A 20,015-nucleotide genomic window follows, 5' to 3' on the forward strand; every position below is an offset into this window, starting at 1 on the left:
AAAAGTTTGACGCATCTGCGCTACTGTTCCTCCCTTGAAACTTCGTTAACACTAGCCAGCAATAAAGCAGCTACAAATTCTAATAATTTGCACTATGCAGCTAAAATTTCACAAATATAAACGAAACTACTTCTAAGTGAGGAACTGAACCTCCGACCAGTATATTAGGAATCTCACATCCTTGCCTCAGTGCCACGGTTGCTTGATAAACTACAAACACTAGCCAACAACAAAGCAGCGAACAGATTTCATGAAAATTCCAATAGAACAGTTCGTGATTGCAGCAAGCATGAAAACAAGGAGAGTCACACTAATACACTACGTTGGCAAATACTAGACACCGAAACAGACCTTTTGCACTACAGCACTACGACTGAGATCTGCTGATTTAAGAAATGTGTCAAAATTGTAACGAAGAAAAAATTAGCAAACATTTGAGTCATTTATAGTAAAGAAACGTATGCATTTTCCTGGTTTAAACTATTTCCTACTGTTTCTTTAAAAACTCAAGTATTAGACTTTAATTCTTGATTCAATGCATAAAAACCTCAAGAATACAGCTAATGTACAGTTGGAAAAGTGTTAATGAACTCAGGAAAACCGAAAAATTTAAATCGATTTGATTTCTAATTAATTGAAATGATATACCATAAAATACAAATTTGAACGAACGAACAAATCTGGGGAAAAAACATGACTTGAATGAGTTTAATTTAATACGTCCATTAACACTCAATTAAGTCGAACAAGTGAAAAATCAACAATATAATATAGCCAACTGACTGTGGACATTTTCTCACTTGAATATTTAAGTTACTCGCTTCGGAAAGCAATGTAATACAGATCAACTGCAGTCATTGAGTTTCAATCGAAGTCACATTAGTCTTCGAAATGATCACTCATTAAATTGTTCACGTGCTGGTTGTTCGCAGGAACTCTGCTGGATCTGGGCTGTGACCTCACTGTTCCCAGACTGACCAGACCTGGTTGGATTAACTCTTGGCTACTTCTAAAACCACACTAAATTCGAAGATTCCTTAGTGATCATAGGAGCCGCATTATCTCCACAGCTAAAATCGGACCACTATGATTTTGAAACTCACCTGAAAATAATGAAAAAAATTGTCGTCTTCTTTTTAAAAATTAAATAAAAAAACTTGGAATTGCCTTATTTGACAACTAAATACATCCTCGGGGAATTTTAAACATACAAACCTTGAGTCCATTTGTAGGTTTCCAAAGTCGAACGAGCTCGAAGGCGACATGGAAAAACTATTCACTGTTGCCGCCATACTCGACGGCTGTTGCCACGCAGGTTGTGGAGGTGCCACATTCTGAAAGCTAATTTGACCTCCATAATGGATATTTGGGTTCCACTGGTTCATATTTTGCTGTTGTTGCAAATTTGTGGCGTTCGAGAAGGACATACCAACTGCAGCGCTGTATTGCGAATACGGATTATTGGCCTGGTTAGCTTTTGAATCGTTTTGGTTCATTAGTGGAAAGTTAGAAGCCCAATTAGCATTTCCAAGGGATGTTGACTGCATCTGTGGGTTATTTGTATTTTGCTGAGTGCTTTGCTGTTGTTGACTACCAGGTGCTCGAATCATGCTCTGATGTTGTGCGCTTCCGACTACCGTCCAACCATCCGCATCAGGACCTGAAACAGCAGAAAATTGAAAAATGCTTTAACATAGCCAACAGACAGTTGGAAGTCTGAATGCACACAGGAAACAGGAAAAACAACAGACTATTACTTTTAAATGAATCATGGCCCACATTTGGAAGAAAAAAATGGCTCTTTGAATTTCAGAAAATTTTCTATGATTGACAATTATTTCATGAAAATATTGAATTAGAGAACACTGGGTCAATAGCTAATTTTTATTCCATTGAGAATTCTGAAAATTTTAAGTCCATTTTGGAAACTTTAATCAATTCTCATTTTTTGTGCCTTTTGCACATAACTGAAGAAATTATTTTTGCTTTTTCTTTTAGAGCAAATGAATTTGCATAAACCGTGAAAGGAAATCAAAAGTCGATCTAAATTGAGCATTAACAACTTTTAAAATAGTTCCATGAAAAAAATCAAGACCTAAAAAATAGATAAACCAAATCGTTGATTAACACTTCAACATGGCCAACCGACAGTCGGCAAAGTGTCAATGATCCCAAGGAAACCAAAAAAGGGAATTGAATTTTTGCTGAAAATACTCGTTATATGTTAACAGATCGCATAAGAACAAGGACAGCCTATTCCTGGCAATAAGACAGAGTATTCCGACTTAGACATTTATGTTCAAAAATTCAATGGAACGCAAACAATCAAAATCGAAACCTGTTCAAAAATTTCCTATTTTTTTAAATTCAAAGGGTCGATTGAATTAAGTAGGAGCTACAAGAAGAAGAAAAGACATTTATTCTAGCTAAATTAACCATAAGTAATGCAGTAGAATTAAATTGAGAGTTCAGTTGTATGTTATAAAATTTCAGCGGAAAATTCAGACCGATTTTTCTTAACGCTGACATCTTTTTCGATTTCTTTTGGACTGAAAATCACGACCAAAACTATTTCAATATGAAACCACAATTGAGATCTACAAGCATTCCTAGCCGTTTAGAGTTAAGAATTATTGCTTCGAGGTGCGGATTGAATTTTAAAGGTTTTTTAAAGACCGTGATCAACATTGGATATTTTTCGAAAAAAAACGACGTGGCCTAAATTTCACTTGAAAATTTTCTTCATAAATACTGAAAATCTTTTTTCTTATGCGGTGTCTTTTAAATATTGAACGACAAGGTTTCAATTTATATGAACTTTCATAATTCTCAAACTTCTAAAACCAGAACTATGAATCCGGATGTACAATAATACACAGAGTCGAAGCTGAGCTTCGCACCACTTGCGATACAAGAACTGTAGCATGAAGCACGATGACGGAATAATTGGAAAACAGAGTTTCTAGCGATGTCACAATTGAAGAAGGAAGTGGAAAAATTTTTAATTTTCGAAAAGGTCCTAGTGAGGTTGACTTTGAGCATACAAATATTGGTGCCAGAGTTTTTTCGATCTCAAAAAAGTACAACCGGTTCTTTTGAGGAAAAAAATTGGTTAAAAAAAGTCGACAGAATTAAACCCGATAGTCAATAAGCTGAACCTCAGTCGAACATTTTCGTCAAAAAAATTATTTTATACAAAATTACATGTAACTCCCACAAAGGATCCACGATAGCTATTTACAGAGTGTATGCAAAGTGGACTACAGAATTTGGAACCAAACCGACAGAATTTAAGTCAACAACCATGAAGGCGAAAAAATCATCAGCAAAACATTAATATCGAAACTCAATAATTTTACACGCAATGGTTGGCGTTCTAGAAATAGCATGTACCAGTAGCAACTGGTACACAGTAAATTTGAGATTTCATGAAATTCAGCATGTCAGCAGCATAGCAGCAAGTAATTCAACTAATTTTTTTAACTAGTTGTTAACCCGAAAAAAGTCTTTATTCCGATTTGATAGCCCTTGATTTGATCGCAAATAAAAATTAATCATCGTTTCCAAGTGAAATCATTACGCAAACAGAGTTGTACAAATGAAGAATTCTTTTACAAAAACATCATTTGTTACAAAAACATCACAAGACTAAATTAAGCTGGTTTTCAGGTGCCTCAGAATAGATACAGTAATGAACAAGAACTCTATCGAATGCAAAAATAAGTCCAGACAAAAAGTCATGAAACACTTACCTTGAAATTGGTTTCCTGGTAGTTCGGAAGGAGCTGGAAAACTGGTGACATTCGAAGCTTGTCGCGTGTTTAAAACTCCTGGCTGAGACTGTGCGTTAAAGGAAGCTTGTTTGAGACGCTTTGAAATTACAGAAGTTAAGCTGGTGTCCGGGATTTTCACCCGATTTCTGAAACAGCAAATTCTCCGGGTTGTAATTGTCTTCTGAATGAAATTAATTTGATTAAACCCGAGCATCTGAATTTCTTCAAAATACTAAATTTTCCCGTTTTCGCAAGACATAGACGGCGATTTAGATATCCCTTTTTATCGGTCCATGAACTTATAATAATTTTTACCTGTAATCAATTTAGCCACGGATTCATTTGTATCAAATGTTTCAGAATATTTTTTGTAAAATCTGAATGAAGTTTCTGAAAAAGCATGATTATTAAAAAGAGCATAAAAATAATTCGTATCTATGCACCTGTATCCGAACACGACTACATGTTTCATGGGTTCCTCGTCATACGACTGCGAGTCTAGTCCGTAGAAGTCTGCCAATTCATGCACTATACGTCTCTTGGTTGCATTCATGGGTTTGAAAGCGTACTGCTGTTTCATGCCTGTATCAACACAACTCTGCACTAGATGGAAGAAAGTCTTCTCTAGTTCGTAGATGAATTCACCATAGCCAGCAGTCGTTCTAAAAAAAATAAAACAAAATTTCAACAATTCCCCGTAAGTGGTATACTTTTAAGCACTTTCTAGCATGGCTCGGAAGAAATTGTATTATTGCATAAAAACATGTTTTGTCTTGTTTTAAAAATTCCCTATCACGTTTTTCGGTGTGACTCAACGAAAAATACGTTAAGCAACAGATTTCTCCCAATAACTGCTCAATAATGCTAGTTCTATATCTAAGAGAATTGGCTTTGCTGAAAATCTTCTCTAGGTAGTTGCCATTCTCAAACGAAAATGGTAACTACCTAAGATTAGTGATTGATCAAGGATTTTCCCGAGGGGCGGATCTTCACAAAAAAAATTGTCAAAGGTTGTCAAAAAAAATTGTTCGAAAGACTTTTTCGAAGGCACTTTTGAAATTATTTGACCTTCCTCAAACGCTCTTCCCACTTAAGTATACGATCAGGAAATGCGAACACATTATGTTATTCAAAAAGACGCCATGAATGGCGTGTCTTGTGGTAGTAACTGACCCCGTCTGGATGAGATTGTCCGTATAGGGGACCACCATGTTGTTCTCAATGGGTCCGAAAGCGTCGTCCAATTTGCGAAGCCACGCATCTCTCTTGCAGCTATCTTTGCACGGCAGTTGGTAGCAAATAGTAGAAGAGCTTGCGCGGTTTCCCTCTGAACTCACAGAGAGACCACTCATTGCACTTTGGAGCAGGTATCTGAAACATACAGCACCAGTATCAGTTCCGACCCCGGTTATATTTGAACAGAAAACAAGGCCAACTAAGGTCGAAAAAGTGTAAACTAACTTTAAAAAAAAACAAAAAAGGACTGCCTTTCAAAGAATAATTTCAGCAATTCAGTTAATTAAATACATCATGTTCATACTCTTTGAATATCCAGAAAAATTTAATGTTTCACAATTGAAACTAACCCAATTAGAGAAAACGGGTTCAATAGTAAGGTTTTCATTCTGCTGAGAAATCTAAAATTTAAGATCCACTTTTGAAGCCAAAAGTCATTCACATTTTTTCGCGTCATTTAAACTTTTGCCACTGTAAAAATAAGTTGTCTTCCTTTTAGCCTGTAGCGTGGCGAGATTCCAAAAAATAATAATTTTAAAATCCCTCAGTTTCGAAAAACCTAATCTGGATATTTCCGCTTTTAGGACTAAATTAGCGAGAGTGTACGTTTTTTAATTCTTTATCAATTTTTGTGATTAGAATAAATTACACTGAACGAATTCTACGACATTACATCTTCTACGACAAAGAATAAACTTAAAGCATGTAAACAAAGCATATTGAAAATAACCATAACTCATCACAGAAAATTTTTTTTAAACAGGTCCTAAGTTGGTATAACTTGATTATTCTTCGCTTTATGGCCCGAAGAAAGCAATACTACGTACCCTTGGCATCTCTGCTCATACTCGTGACAGGGCAACTGTCCCTTCACTCTACCACAAACACAGCTCACGGGCACCAGCTGTTTACAGGGCGTGTCTGGACAATCGCCCTGACCATAGTGACATCTCTCGTTGCATGCGTGACCACACCCAAATCTACGCATCTGACATTTCTGCTGACACGACTGACCATCTGACAAACAGGTTCCCTAGAACAGAAAAAACCATAGCAGTTTTTTATTGCCCCGGTCCTACTCAATGTAGTAGCAAGTGGGGGAGGCGTAGCCGGTCCCACCTTGAGGAGGCGGATGACACGGGGACTCCTCCAACCGTGGCCGGTGTGGGATTCGAACGCAATAATCTCATGTTAAGAGACACTTGCCTTAACCCACTCGGCCACGGCTGCTCGTTGCCGCTGATTGTCCTTTCTTTATTGTTACTCGAGGTTGTGCTCTTCCTGCTGCGGAATTATCGGAATCTATTAAGTTTCTTGGCTCTTCAGTTTTTCAGGCTCTTCACCGTAAGCTCGAATTGTTCCTAACTTTTACTAATAGTATGGGAAATCTCTGCTTCAAGAGGAGCTAGATTTTGATGGTTTGCGGTTCATTTATTATTCCGATGAACTTGACATAAACTGTAATTTCCTTTCGATTTGTTCGCATGGCAATCAGCAGTTATTTACACTCCAAAAAACATGAACGGAAGTGCCATGAACAGAAGTAACTATAAAAAAGACTAGTTTTTTGAAAAAAAAACTTCAACTTTCGAAAATTCAAAAAATATATATACGACCTCAAAGCTCTTTGAACTTCAAGAACAATTTATGATTGACACTTTTTTGAGTAAAAAAAACCCTATTTGGGTAAAATTTTTATTTTACTGGAAATCTAATAATTTCCGTGATAGTTTTTCGTGACCTTTACACATTATCTGTTGTTAAATAGTGGACATTGCCTTCCTTTTAACAAACAAATGAACTGAACTTAAAAAGAAATCAAAAGTCAAACTGCGAAGAATCAAAATTGGGTGCGAACAAAGACTTTTTCCTAAAAAACAACAAAAATCACCAAGACCTATATAAGAGTACTCACTACGTTCATGACTCTTAAAAGGCCAAAAACAATTACCAAAATGCAAACACTAGCAAGAACACGACAAAAAGCTGCTCTATAAAGTGCAATAAGAATAAGTAGAATAAGCCTCGAATTAGTAAAAACTCAGCTAGTCTCGGATTCGAACCTACACCCTCCTGCTTTTTAGATATTATGAGACTCGCGCACAAACAACTCAGCCATGGACGCTTATTCGAAGCCAAACACCTTAAGCAGAGAATAGAATAGACGCTATGCAATTTCCAATGCTACAGTGAAACTTCCATATAAGTGAACACTTTCAATAAACAATTTTATTTGTGAGTTAGGTTAGAAAAAAAAGAAGGTTCGTACTAATACACTAACGCTCGCAAGCTCGCGTTATTTAAAAACCGGGTTAACGATTACACCCAATAATTGACCAGAATGAAGTTTGAATACCGTCACATGATACATAAGCAATTTATTACGATCATGGACGCGAATCTATATTTATATATCTCGAATTAAAAAATTCGCTTTTAAAATCCAATGGCTAAAACAAAGCCTATGGGAAGGACGGTTGAGTTGCAACTCACTTTTCCTTTCTTCCTTTCAGAGCATGCCTTGACAAGCTGAACACCTTTTTTTGCATGTTCTTAGTGTTATAGAAAAAGTTAAAAGCAAATCAATCATAAACACTTATTATGTATGCCTATCACCTGAATGAATACAATCCAAATTCTTACCGAGTGACAAGTTTGTGTGCACAAATGATCACAATTCGGTAATCCCTTCCCACAAGGTCTTCCACAGCTCATCCTCTGAATATAACATGGCACACTGTTCATGATATGGTGCTCCCCCAGACATGAGGCTGCAATCAGCACCGGACAGGGGGGACACTTCTCGTCACTGTGGCAGGTGTGCTGGGGTGGGTGGCCACAGGGGTGTTGTCGCATGCAGAGATTGTCGCAGGTGGGAGGGGAGGTGCCACAGGGAACAGGTGCTGGGATCCGACTCTGACCACAATGACACGTCAAGTCCTCGAAGCCTGTAGAATAATACACAATCATGAATTAATTATAATGAGTAAGTTATTGAACTTACTGAACTTATTGTTGTTGTTGTAGCTACATCGATCTCTGCTTCGAATTTCTGATTGAATTGGAGATATCGATTAGGTTAGAGAGTTAGGGAATTTTCGTTTACATTTGGCGTTCGTCTTTCTTACTGTACTTCAAAAAAATTAACGTGCGTGAGGTTTTTAGGTAAATGAACAGATATTTATTCTAAAGTTGAGCTCGAGCCCGATAACTTACTTTTTAATTTTAAAAAATGGTGAGTAGATTGTGAACTTACTGAATTGCCAACACCTCTCGCAGTTACCCCTGTGACAGTTCTCTTGGCACTGGTGCACCCCACAGGACAATAGTCTATTACATGTGGCAGCACACACATGACCCTCTCCCACAGAATCCACACAGCACAGTTTGCGACACTGGTGTTTGTTGCAGTGCAGTTTACGCTTACACACTCGAGTGCACACAATCACTCCATCGTCTGAAAAGATACAGATGATAACAAGGATAGCCAGTTACTGTGCAAGTAGCACAAGATATTCCAACCATAGTCTTACAAAAATGTTTTTCAAATAAGTGTCGGTTTTTTCTGCGTGATGTGAGAAAAGGAACTGTGCGAAAAACTAGAAATTAATCATATTCGGCAGTCAAAGTACAATAGGCAAACTGGACAACACTTTTTTGACCATTTTGAGAAATGACTAGAAGAACAAACAACACTGCTCGTATCAGGAGGAAGCCCTGAATGTTCCGACTGCTTTTTAACGTCTATGGAGCAGTAAGATGAAAAAATGAAATGTAATAAAATAAAATGAAAATTTGTTTTTAAAATTTGAGATTTTTTGTGAAAATCATCCCCCCGCACGCCATATAAAATACAAAGTTATAGATTTCCCTTCTAGTAACAAATCAATTATGGCAAATAAGCTTCCTTCAACCAATTTGGAACGATGTCTAGGACGGATTAAGTCTCTGCTTAGCGTTAATAGCGCGATATATATCGCGCGTTAATTGTCCCAAATTGGCCAAAATGACAATCTTTAAACCTCCATAACTTTACGAAAAATGATCACAGGTACAATAACTTTTCAAATTTAGGCTCAGGACAACAACAAGAAGAAGAATTAATTTACCAAAGTTACAAAGTATATTTTCAAACATTTTTCCAAAAAGAATAACTGCGCTTAACTTTGAAAGGATAGGTAACGAGATCAGCTGATCTGCTTCAACCCTACCCTGACAACAATACCTTTTGAATGATTTTTAAAAAATTCCGTCAAAAATGGCTAGTTAGATATTCGAAATTTGTCTAAAGAAAAAAAGCATCCCGAGCACAAATATTCCGTTATTTTCGTTACGAGTCGGAACAAAAAAACTTTTGCTGGAGTAAAACTGAATTTACGTATTATTTCTGTATTAAAAAGCTGCTCGCTCGCTTTATTCGCTCGAAATTAGACCAAAAACCTAAAATTGAAAACGGTTTCGAATCTAAAAGTCAGGGTTCGAATCTTGACTGCAATGGCTTTAATATTATATATCACTCAATCCCTATTGACGCTTATTTATGGTACGTGATTTTGTGTGGAAAACAAAACAGAAGGCAAACTCGAAACCAAAGTTCCTCCCCACTTTCAAAGGATGGAAAAATAATTAAATATCGACACCAGAGCAAAATAAACCCCCGCCCCCTCCCAGGTTTCAGCAGTTTTACCATTGCTCGTTTCGCGACTGCTGGTTTGACTGGTTGTGACTATTAAAAACTGCGATTGATGGTAAACGTGTTGAGATACTGGTGCTTTTAACATGCGAACCGTGAATTCTGAACACGGTTCGCATGTTAAAAGCACCAGTATCTCAACTACTATTTGCGTGGGCCGTGGAACTTTAATCAGCCCAAAAACAACTCTTGAAATCGACAAAATGCGTACGCTAGGTGTCGTCGAGATTAATTGGTATCGTCGAGATAAATGACCAACACACGACTACCATAAGATTACACGGGCTGATAAGTTCTCTACTGCTTTTTAGCCCTTTGCCGCTTAAATAATGTATGCATGGTTTAGTTATTTTTCTGGACTGGGTACAAATTGTCAATCTGAATCGACGAGCATGAATTGTGGGATACTAACTGAATATCTCCTGACAGGGGACTGTGACTGTGTTGGCCCCACACCTGCATCTAGACTGTGTCTCGAGGGGACAGACGGGACAGGGGCCCAAGTGGCAGGGGAACTGACACCTGTGCTTCTTGTCTAAGCCAAACACACACACACTTGCTATAACAGTTGATTTATGATAAACGGTGTCTTTTCATTTAATACCCACACCAGTATAAAGCCTTTGCTTGAAGCTTCACTGGAAACAAATTTCACATGCATGCTCAATTCACTGCCTCAATACGGGTGGAGGACTAGAAGATGATAAAAGATGATTCGCGCATTTTTTTAAATTTCTTATTTTAATTCCAGCATTTTGAAACTCATACTGATTTCGAAGCTTATATTTGCAGTACAAATTACATTTATATTGCAATTTCAGTAGCGCTGATGTTTCAATGATCATCAGTTAAATCTAAAAAATATTGTTTTCAGATTTAAGTGATGATCACTGATACATCAGCGCTACTGCAATTGCAATATAAATGTAATTTGTACTGCAAATATATGATCTATATCTAAAAACAAAATATGGCAAAAATGTCTACAACTGAAGACAAATTACTAAACAAAATCTAACGACGAAGAGCAAGCAACGCCTATAATTTGTCTTACTGTGTGGTCCGCACTTGAGCACTTTGCCACATGGGTTATTACAGGTTGGCACTTTGTCCAGACACGACAGTCTGGCTCCGAAGACGGATACGTTGAACTTGCCACAGGGACATGTTTTGACGACGTCCAGAGACGTCTCGCACTGGCCACAGTCGCCCGAATGGCAGATCTTCTCGCACTTGTGATTGCCACAGTTAAGCGTCTTCCCACATGGCTATAAATAATCAACCTTCTTTCGAAAAAAATGTCTAACAGTTATGTAAAAGAAAACTGTCTTGAGAAAAACTCAGATATTATAAATGTTCAATTAAAAATCGGAACACAATGCAAAAAAATTAGCTAAATAAGGTTTTTCGCAGTGTTTCATGAGAGTTCCGGAAAATGAAATGACGAAATAAAAAATAACATCTTCTACTGACCTGCTTGCATGAGTAGTGCTCTATATTGTCGGTGCATACTTGGGTACACTTGTCCCTGGCACAGAAGCAGGCCACATCCACAGTCTCCGTGCAGTCCCCACAACTGCCCCTGTGACATGTCTTCTCACACTGGTGCTTCTTACAAGACAGATCACGCCCACACACCTACACAACAGACTCAACTCTTAACTTATTCACCGTATTTTCAATTTTGTTAAAGCGCATCTCTGAAAGCCTATTGTTCCAACTATACTTTGACGACGTACTTGGTTTAAAATCCATCTGATTGGAGCGTTTTTATTCGTCTTTTTGTTCCGACCACTCTCGAAGAGTGGAAAAGAACTATGGATTAGGGTCAAGTTTTTTAATTTTTTTTCAGCCAATTTAGACTACCCACGGGAGGCTCGTTCGGGGTCAAGCATGGTATCATATTAAAAACCTATTGGCAGTGATTCGTATTCTATAATTGTGTGTCGAAAAAACTGTCTCAGTCTCAGTGTCGAGAAAAACTGGTCTGAGTTATTTCGTTTTTTTTAGACTAAATTAGAAAAGAAATTAGACAGGAATTGAAGGCTGATCTCAAAATTTATTTCTACTAAAATTTTAACCCTTCATTATCTATTAATTAGCCAATTTTGTCCTATTTTAAAAATATTTTCTTGATTTCTGAATTTTTCTTCAATCATGTCGCAACATTCTGCTTATTGCACTGCAGCCGACAAAAGGACCGAAACATGATAACATGAATATGACATGATATGTATTGGAATGACCATAAATGACCCACTAAAGTGTTGAAAAAACCCACAAAACAAAAAAATGGCGTTTGAAAGGATATATCCGAGGAGAGCTTTCCAGTAGTGATTCTTTGCGAGACTCAAGCAAGTGCCACGAACCAATTAAATCAACTATAGTGGCTATTTTGCACCATGTACAACCTAAATGTTTACGAGATATTTTACAGTAAGTTAAGCTTTTCGATAAGCTAAAAGCGTATGAGTAATTCCAGATCGCTTGAATATCAGGAAATTATGATTAGAAAGGGCTTTCCTCGAATTTTCAGAGTTATTGGTGATATTATTAAACAAAAACAAAGGAAACCGATTCCTCGAAATCATTTCTAATATCATACCATTTGATTCAAGTACACAACTGTCGGATACTTTAACTTATGTAGTTCCGAACGACTCTGTCGTATGGCAAGACAAGTGCCCAATCTAGCATAGCCGGCGATGTTACGACTACCCACGCATGGGTCAACCTCATGCACCCTATCTTTAGCTAAAATATCATACCAATTCGGTTCTTATCAGCATAAAAACCGAATTGAAATCAAATTGAAAGACCGCGGAAAGTTAAACTGCTATGGACGTTGATATTTAGCCAACCGAAGTAGACAATCCAACTTCCGTATTAACCAGCCACAAACACCGAAGTTGGACTATAAGCGTGGGCCAAAAACTATGACACCTGACTTATCACCAAAACATATTTTGAACCAGAGGGGGGGGGGGGGGGGGGGTAGTGAACTGTTTTTCATTTTTCATCCAATTAAAAAACGCAACTTGTTTTAAGCTTAGAACGTAGTTTTTCACTTTCTTTCGGGTTCACTTTTTTAGCTGTTAACAACCAAAACGAAACAAAAAAGCGTTTATGTAAAAACAATTAAAGAAATTTTCCCCAATTTTACGATATCCAGTTTTAGATGAGTACACTTTTTCGTAGATTTTAATTGTTAATTAACTTTTCATTAAAAATATTTAGGGTCGAAAAAATAAACTGCTATTTGAACGAAGTAAGGTTCTAGTTTTGTTTTTTGGTTCCTCAAAAATGATGCGACTTCTAAAATCATTACAACTTACAAATGCCATGAATCAATCACATTTGTGACATTTACTAACAATGAATGACAGCAACTCTTTGGACGAGTTATTACGTTAAGTTAAGCAAGGCCTTTAGATTTCCGAAACCTGATTGCCAAGCTACGCATGTTAGCAAACAAAAAAATAGATACCAAACATGTAAACTTGTTTTTTAAAGGAGAATCTGCTTTGTAATATGCTTTACTTTGAGCGAATGAACTTGAAAACAAGTCAAAAGTCAAACCACCAAAAGAACAAATTTGCCGAGATCAATTCTTTTAGGCTTTCACTGAAAAAAAAATGAGAAAACATCATCATGATTTATTTAAACTTTCTTGCTAAGTTTACTAGAACTTAAAAAAACACAGCCGAGAGACATTTCAAAAAGTGTCAATAAACTCACGGAAACTCAAAAAAATGACTGACTTATTTAAAATAATTTTCAAATTTCGAATAAGTAAAATAGAATTTCGAAAATCCTTTATGATGAGCATTTATTAGAAAAAACTTTTTATTAGCGTGGAACAATAGATACTGTGGTAATATGTTGCAATAGGTGGTAATTTTGAGAGTAGTGCATGTATTAAATATGAAACTAAAATGCATAAAATAGTCAATTCATTTTCAATCAATTATACTACTACAAAGATATTTTTTGTAAATACATTACTCTGTCAAATGAATTGCTATTCACAAATTCAAAATTTACACTTCATTTGCCAAAAAATTTGGCTTCCGAAACAAACTATAAATAATATGCGAAGTATAACAAAAAGCGATACAGCTATTCAAGTTGAACCTACCACCTATTGTAATATATCACCGATACTTTTTCCGTTCCGTTAGGAAATTTAAACAATGCCAACAAAAAAACATTTAAGTGTCAATAAACTTAAGGAAACCAAAAGATTGTTAGACTTTTCGTTATTTTTCAATTTTCGAAGAAAAAACTATGCTTGCAGTTCACATCATCCTTCAGATGAAAATAAAAATTCTATTTCATTGAGGCGATTCAAAATTCAGATAAGATGAACGAAAAAAACCATAAAATTGTCAAAAAACGCTACGTTGCATCCTTTATCAACATCGTTTTTATTCACTTCAAAATTACGAGATTCTGCAAAGGGATTTCAACCCTGAGGGACGCTTTGGAAAACTATTATATATTTTGCGTTTAAAACTCATATCAACTGGAAGGAAAAAATGATTGTTGTTCCGGCCATTGAAAATGGGGAGGAACTTTGTATTCGGATGAGTTTTTAGGTTTTTTCAACTTTGTTTTCCACGCAAAATCAGGCACCACAAACAATCACCGGATTGGGTCGAGTGATATATCATATAAAAGCCCTTTAAGTCGCGATTCGAACGACATTAAAAAAATTTGCAAGTTTCCCCGGTGTCGAGAAAAACTGGTTTCAAATTTATGATTTTTTGTCTAACTTCGAGCGAGTGAGCAGGCTTAAATTAGCTTACTTAAGCTTAATTGAAGCCTTGAAAATTTAGTTTTACTCAAGTAAAGTTAGTTTATAGAATTTCTAACGCCATCTTAGGAATGAAAAATTTTTCGGGATTTTTTTTCGTTTTTTTTTTAATAGTAATTCTAGATTTTTGTTCAGATCCTTTTTATCACACCACACATAAAAACGACACTAATTTGAAAAAAAAAAAACCGTTTTTCATATTTTTTAAGACTATGGGCGGAACATTCTGTGTTGCTTCCATAACAGCCGTTTCGCTTTGTTATTTATTTGTAGATAGCTCAAACCTCTGTGCTCAGATCTCAGATGGTAGGTAGCAGGTGAAAAACCTCACGCTTGAATTGATCTAGCCCTGTGGTTAGGCATACACAAATATTGAGCATAAAAATTCTCTCTAGTTCCAATGAGTGGGAATGTATAGGGAGTTGTTAACAAAACTCTTGAAATCTGACCAGAAGTCAAGAGAAAAGACTCAGCTATGTTACCTTGTCACACTTGATGACAGCCTTGTCACACCTGACGGACATGGACTGTTTGCCACAGTCGCACTGTTTGGTCGTCATGGCCACACAGGGGGGACAGGGTCCGGGGTGGCAGAGGAGGGTGCAAGGGTGCTCACACGTGTCACTGCCACTCTTTCCTTTCTTGCCACACATCTAAGAACACAGAATTACAATAACAAGTTAACTTATGAGCAAGGTATAATCTTACATTTGTATTCGAACTGACAAAGCTATTCGAACATACTTAAGGAAAAGCAATGGGTGAAAAAGGAAAACGAAAACCCATAAGAAGTATCGCAATGACTGAAGAAGCTAATTGTAGAACCTGAAAACTAAAGCCATGAATGAAGAACCGAAGGAAGATAAGCCATGAATGAAGAATCAAATTGAAGAACTCAAGAAAATGAAGCAATCAATGAAGAACCTAAGGTAGTAAAGCAATGAACAAAGAATCAAAAAATACATTTCAGAAGAATAAAAAAAAAATTCTTAGAAATGGAGCTTTAACATGTAACCACAATCAATCTTTGGAATAGGCGAGTCTTGGTGAAATATTATTTCTCTTTTACCAATTGTGATTGAATCATAATCCTAGAAGTAGCCACATACTTCATATGTTCGGAATAATTATCAACCTGGCTGACCATATTTCCTAAGCTTGAAAGAAATCGTATCACGTCTGACTATGATCAAATTCTAAAAACTACTCAATCGATATTGCAGTGCCCAATAATAACGAAGCTACAATTGATATCATCTAAGGGCGAAACAATTCGTTTCAGAACAATTTGCGATGAAAATAATTCCAAATTAATTGATTGTGCATTGCACAACAACTCAGAGGCCTATGACTTATAGAAATTTTCTAATGACACGAACTATTTCCAACCTCTCCGCATGTATGTGGCACATCTCCCGGAGTGAATCCGGGATCGGATAGTTTACCACAGAAACAGCGGTATTGCTTTGGCACCCCTGACGTCACCATGAACTGACATCCGGGACACCTCCAGCCAGCTCCAGAGGGAATCATGCTGTTCAGGTTGTCATTCTCTAGAGCGTTCGAGTTTGAGCTCCTAAAGTAAAATGGCTTAAATTAAAATTTATGCTGATGTTGGCTCTGCATTAGAAGCCAAATTGCAATCAACGAATGAGTCTTCATGTCGACTTTTTTTCGGAATAACGAGAGTTAAAATCCAAGTAAATTATGGAGCACACAAGGTTGCATAATATAAATTTAACTTTCTGTTTTCACATATTTGGTCACAAACTCATAATATTCGTCTCGGCGATCGCAAAAACTACAAATCTGATCAGAAAGACTAGCGAGGTAGGATAAAATATTGTCTCCTTAACACGTCTCAACTATGTCACATGACAACTTTTACAAAATGTTACCTCAAGTAAGTTCCTACATCCCCACTGGACGCGTTCCATAATTCACTCTCTGTATCCTGACCATAGATGACAGAATTCCTCGACCTCATATACTGGAGCAGAAATACGTCCGAGATCATCATGTTACGACGACCACGCGATGATGAGGATCCAGACGTCGAGGCATCGCCACCAGCCTCCCTCATGAGCTCTGGAGGTGGCTGCAGGTTCTCTGTTACTCCATTAGGACTGGTCAGCACTGTTCGACTCCATTCCTTAAAATTTGGAATCCGATGAGAAAATACCTTTCATGTTTTCATGAATTAGCGTAGAGAGAAGGATTTACATGCAGGGCTTTTCAGAGTGCCTAGGTAAAAAAACACTTTTTAATTATTCTTAAATTAAAAATAAAAGTGTTTTGAGCCTTAAGGTTGAAAAATAACAAAGTTGGCATGGCTTTTAATTAACCATAGGGTCACTTTGATAAGTTTTTCAAAACATAATAGAACGCTCTTCAAACCTGGATGCAATGGAGATGAAACACATGATAACAATTAGTGCATGACCAGATTGACTCCTTGACCTTGACAGAGTCACAGCATATCATGCACTCGTAACTCTCATTGCTCAGTTGCGCAGTCAGCTTTTCGGCCATGTCAGCATTCGACCCAAAGTCTCTATCTGCTGAGCTCATACTGGGTTGAAGTTTATTCATGTTTTCTCCACTGGAAGTAGCTTCATTTCGCTTAGGCTTGTTGTTCGATCTTCCTGACTCATCCTGATTAGTGTTGTTCTGGAAAAAAAAATGGAACCACGCGTCCAAAAATTAACGTATCGTAGTTATTGGAAACATTTAAGTGGAAACGACTTAAAAATCCATATATCACCCGATGACGTAAAAAACGACCTTCAAAAACAACCCAAAAAACTCTGATTTGATCCGCAACTAAGATTAATCGAGGACAAATTCAGCAATGGATACAAGTAAAATAGCTTACCTCGTTCTGAGGTTCCGCTACTCCGCTAGTGTAGAAATAGGTCTGCAACGGCTGTGCTTCATAGTTAGCCCCGTACCGACTACCAGACCTCGAATTAGGATACCCCTGCTGCCAGTGACGGACTTTTAAAAAGGTTTATTTTTCATACTTGAGGCTATAATTTATGTTACTTCAGTTTTTATCGATACAATAATTCCAAGGAGACATCACTCGAAAGGCTGAAAATCCTATTTGTACTTCTCCCAATTTGGCGCTACCTACATGGATACTCGTTTACGAGTGACTTGTGTCTAGGTACCAAATTGAAAAAAAGTTTATTATTCTCATTTTTCTGATCCATTTCGATTGTTTCATCACAACAGAAATGGTCATTCAAACTAATTACTAAAAATTAAACTAAATTTTAAAATTTGGAGACTTTTTCAAACTTGATTTAAATTTAAAAGCTCATCAATGCCTGCTGCATGTAATTATCGTTCACGGGGAACCTCTGCCGTCCTCCGTAGTAATTTCCGTAGTATTGCTGGTGCCTCGGGGGACGATTTTGATGGGAGGCGAAATATCGCTGAGGTGGTCGATAGTTTCCATCTCTCGGGTAATATCTTCCACGACCTCTTTCACCGTACATTTCAATTCACTGAAATCAAATACATACGTAAGGACTCTTTTGCTGCACAATAAGCAGAACGCTCCGGACACATATTTTGTAAATGTTAAAAGAATAACTAAAATTTACAAAAACTGTTTGTTTACTGTATTTACTACAAGCGTGTTGTTATTCATACACTAAAGAAAATTTTTGTTTCAGAAACTAAGCGCCGAGAAAATTGCTCCAACTTTTTAAATTTTTGTCGACAGCAGCGTTTTCATTTCAGTTTCTTTGCTTGAGTTATGGTCAAGCATAGCTCAATATGGTTTCATCCATTCGTTATTCTATACTGGGATTTCTTAATTTTCAGCTGTAGCCGTGCACATAGCACTGAATGTGCCGACTACGCTTATCTTCGATATGAAATTTAAAAATTGGAAAACCAAAAGAAATATTTTTTTTTCTGTTCAGTCCAAATTGTTGGAAAACTCAGACTTCTTAAAAATTCATTAAGAATCGAAATCACGGTTGAACGAGCTTCAATACGACACTTAGCATGATCTATGTAAGCTTTCGTTGAGAAAGTCACAATCGCCAAGAAAAAATCATCCTAAGACGTAGATACATCCAACTCTTTCCACTGTTGTCAGGAAAAAAGTTTATTGGAAAACTAAAAACTACTTAATGTTTTTTTTTACTTTGATACCTAACTCAACCTTCACCTGCGTGAAAAGTGGATAAATTAGGGAACATTAACAGTCTCTGACGATAAAACTGTGATGCAAGAAACCAGTATCAAAAAGATTACTATTAACAAAATTCTGATCAAAGAAACTAGTATAAAAAAGTGAATATCAACAACAATCGGCAAAAAAATGAGTATAAAAAAAAACACTATCATCAACACTCTATTGAAAGAAATAGCTATCAAAAAGATTAACTAACAAAATTGTGATAAAAGAAACGAGTATCAAAAAGATTACTATCAACAACATTCTGATGCAATGAACGAATATCAAAAAAATTAGTATCAACAAGACGCTTATGATAGAAAGGAGTATCTAAAAGATTACTATCTACAACATACATATGACAAAAACGAGTTTCAAAAAGATAACTGTCAACAGCACTCTGATGATAGAAATGATTATCAAAAAGAATACTATCAAAAACACTCTGTTGACAGAAACGAGTATCAAAAAGAAAACTATGCACACAACGCTGATTATATTCTTAAAAATCTTAAAAATTCATTAAGAATCGAAATCACGGTTGAACGAGCTTCAATACGACACTTAGCATGATCTATGTAAGCTTTCGTTGAAAAAGTCACAATCGCCAAGAAAAAATCATCCTAAGACGTAGATACATCCAACTCTTTCCACTGTTGTCAGGAAAAAAGTTTATTGGAAAACTAAAAACTACTTAATGTTTTTTTTTTACTTTGATACCTAACTCAACCTTCACCTGCGTGAAAAGTGGATAAATTAGGGAACATTAACAGTCTCTGACAATAAAACTGTGATGCAAGAAACCAGTATCAAAAAGATTACTATTAACAAAATTCTGATCAAAGAAACTAGTATAAAAAAGTGAATATCAACAACAATCGGCAAAAAAATGAGTATAAAAAAAACACTATCATCAACACTCTATTGAAAGAAATAGCTATCAAAAAGATTAACTAACAAAATTGTGATAAAAGAAACGAGTATCAACAAGACGCTTATGATAGAAAGGAGTATCTAAAAGATTACTATCTACAACACACATATGACAAAAACGAGTTTCAAAAAGATAACTGTCAACAGCACTCTGATGATAGAAATGATTATCAAAAAGAATACTATCAAAAACACTCTGTTGACAGAAACGAGTATCAAAAAGAAAACTATGCACACAACGCTGATTATAGATTGAGTACCAGAAAAGATAGAATCAACAACATGTTGAGTGGGAAACTCAGTATCAAAGTCTTTTTAATCGAAAAAAAAGATCGAGAAACTTAAAAATTATCAGACTGAACACATATC

General features: G+C 36.4%; 1 protein-coding gene across 2 annotated transcripts; it reads right to left on the minus strand.

The window, feature by feature from the left end:
- Positions 1 to 689: 689 nt before the first annotated feature.
- On the minus strand, positions 690 to 18,035 carry LOC134851262 (protein shuttle craft-like). Of its 2 annotated transcripts, none has more exons than XM_063867264.1 (17): positions 17,851 to 18,035; positions 17,394 to 17,498; positions 16,916 to 17,188; positions 16,417 to 16,670; positions 15,908 to 16,094; positions 15,001 to 15,171; positions 11,176 to 11,340; positions 10,757 to 10,970; positions 10,115 to 10,237; positions 8,266 to 8,466; positions 7,653 to 7,957; positions 5,837 to 6,042; positions 4,947 to 5,144; positions 4,217 to 4,435; positions 3,753 to 3,919; positions 1,216 to 1,660; positions 690 to 1,009 (listed from the first exon to the last, which is right to left on the minus strand). In XM_063867264.1, the coding sequence occupies exons 1-17, from the start codon at positions 18,019 to 18,021 to the stop codon at positions 880 to 882; spliced, it is 3,534 nt and encodes a 1,177-aa protein (XP_063723334.1). In that variant the 5' UTR covers positions 18,022 to 18,035; the 3' UTR covers positions 690 to 879. The 2 variants fall into 2 exon arrangements, with proteins under 2 accessions (XP_063723334.1, XP_063723333.1); XM_063867263.1 differs by having other exon boundaries at positions 17,394 to 17,501.
- Between the last annotated feature and the right edge of the window lie 1,980 nt (positions 18,036 to 20,015).

This window comes from Symsagittifera roscoffensis, chromosome 7, assembly GCF_963678635.1.
Source record: "Symsagittifera roscoffensis chromosome 7, txSymRosc1.1, whole genome shotgun sequence".
Classification (NCBI taxonomy): domain Eukaryota; kingdom Metazoa; phylum Xenacoelomorpha; order Acoela; family Convolutidae; genus Symsagittifera; species Symsagittifera roscoffensis.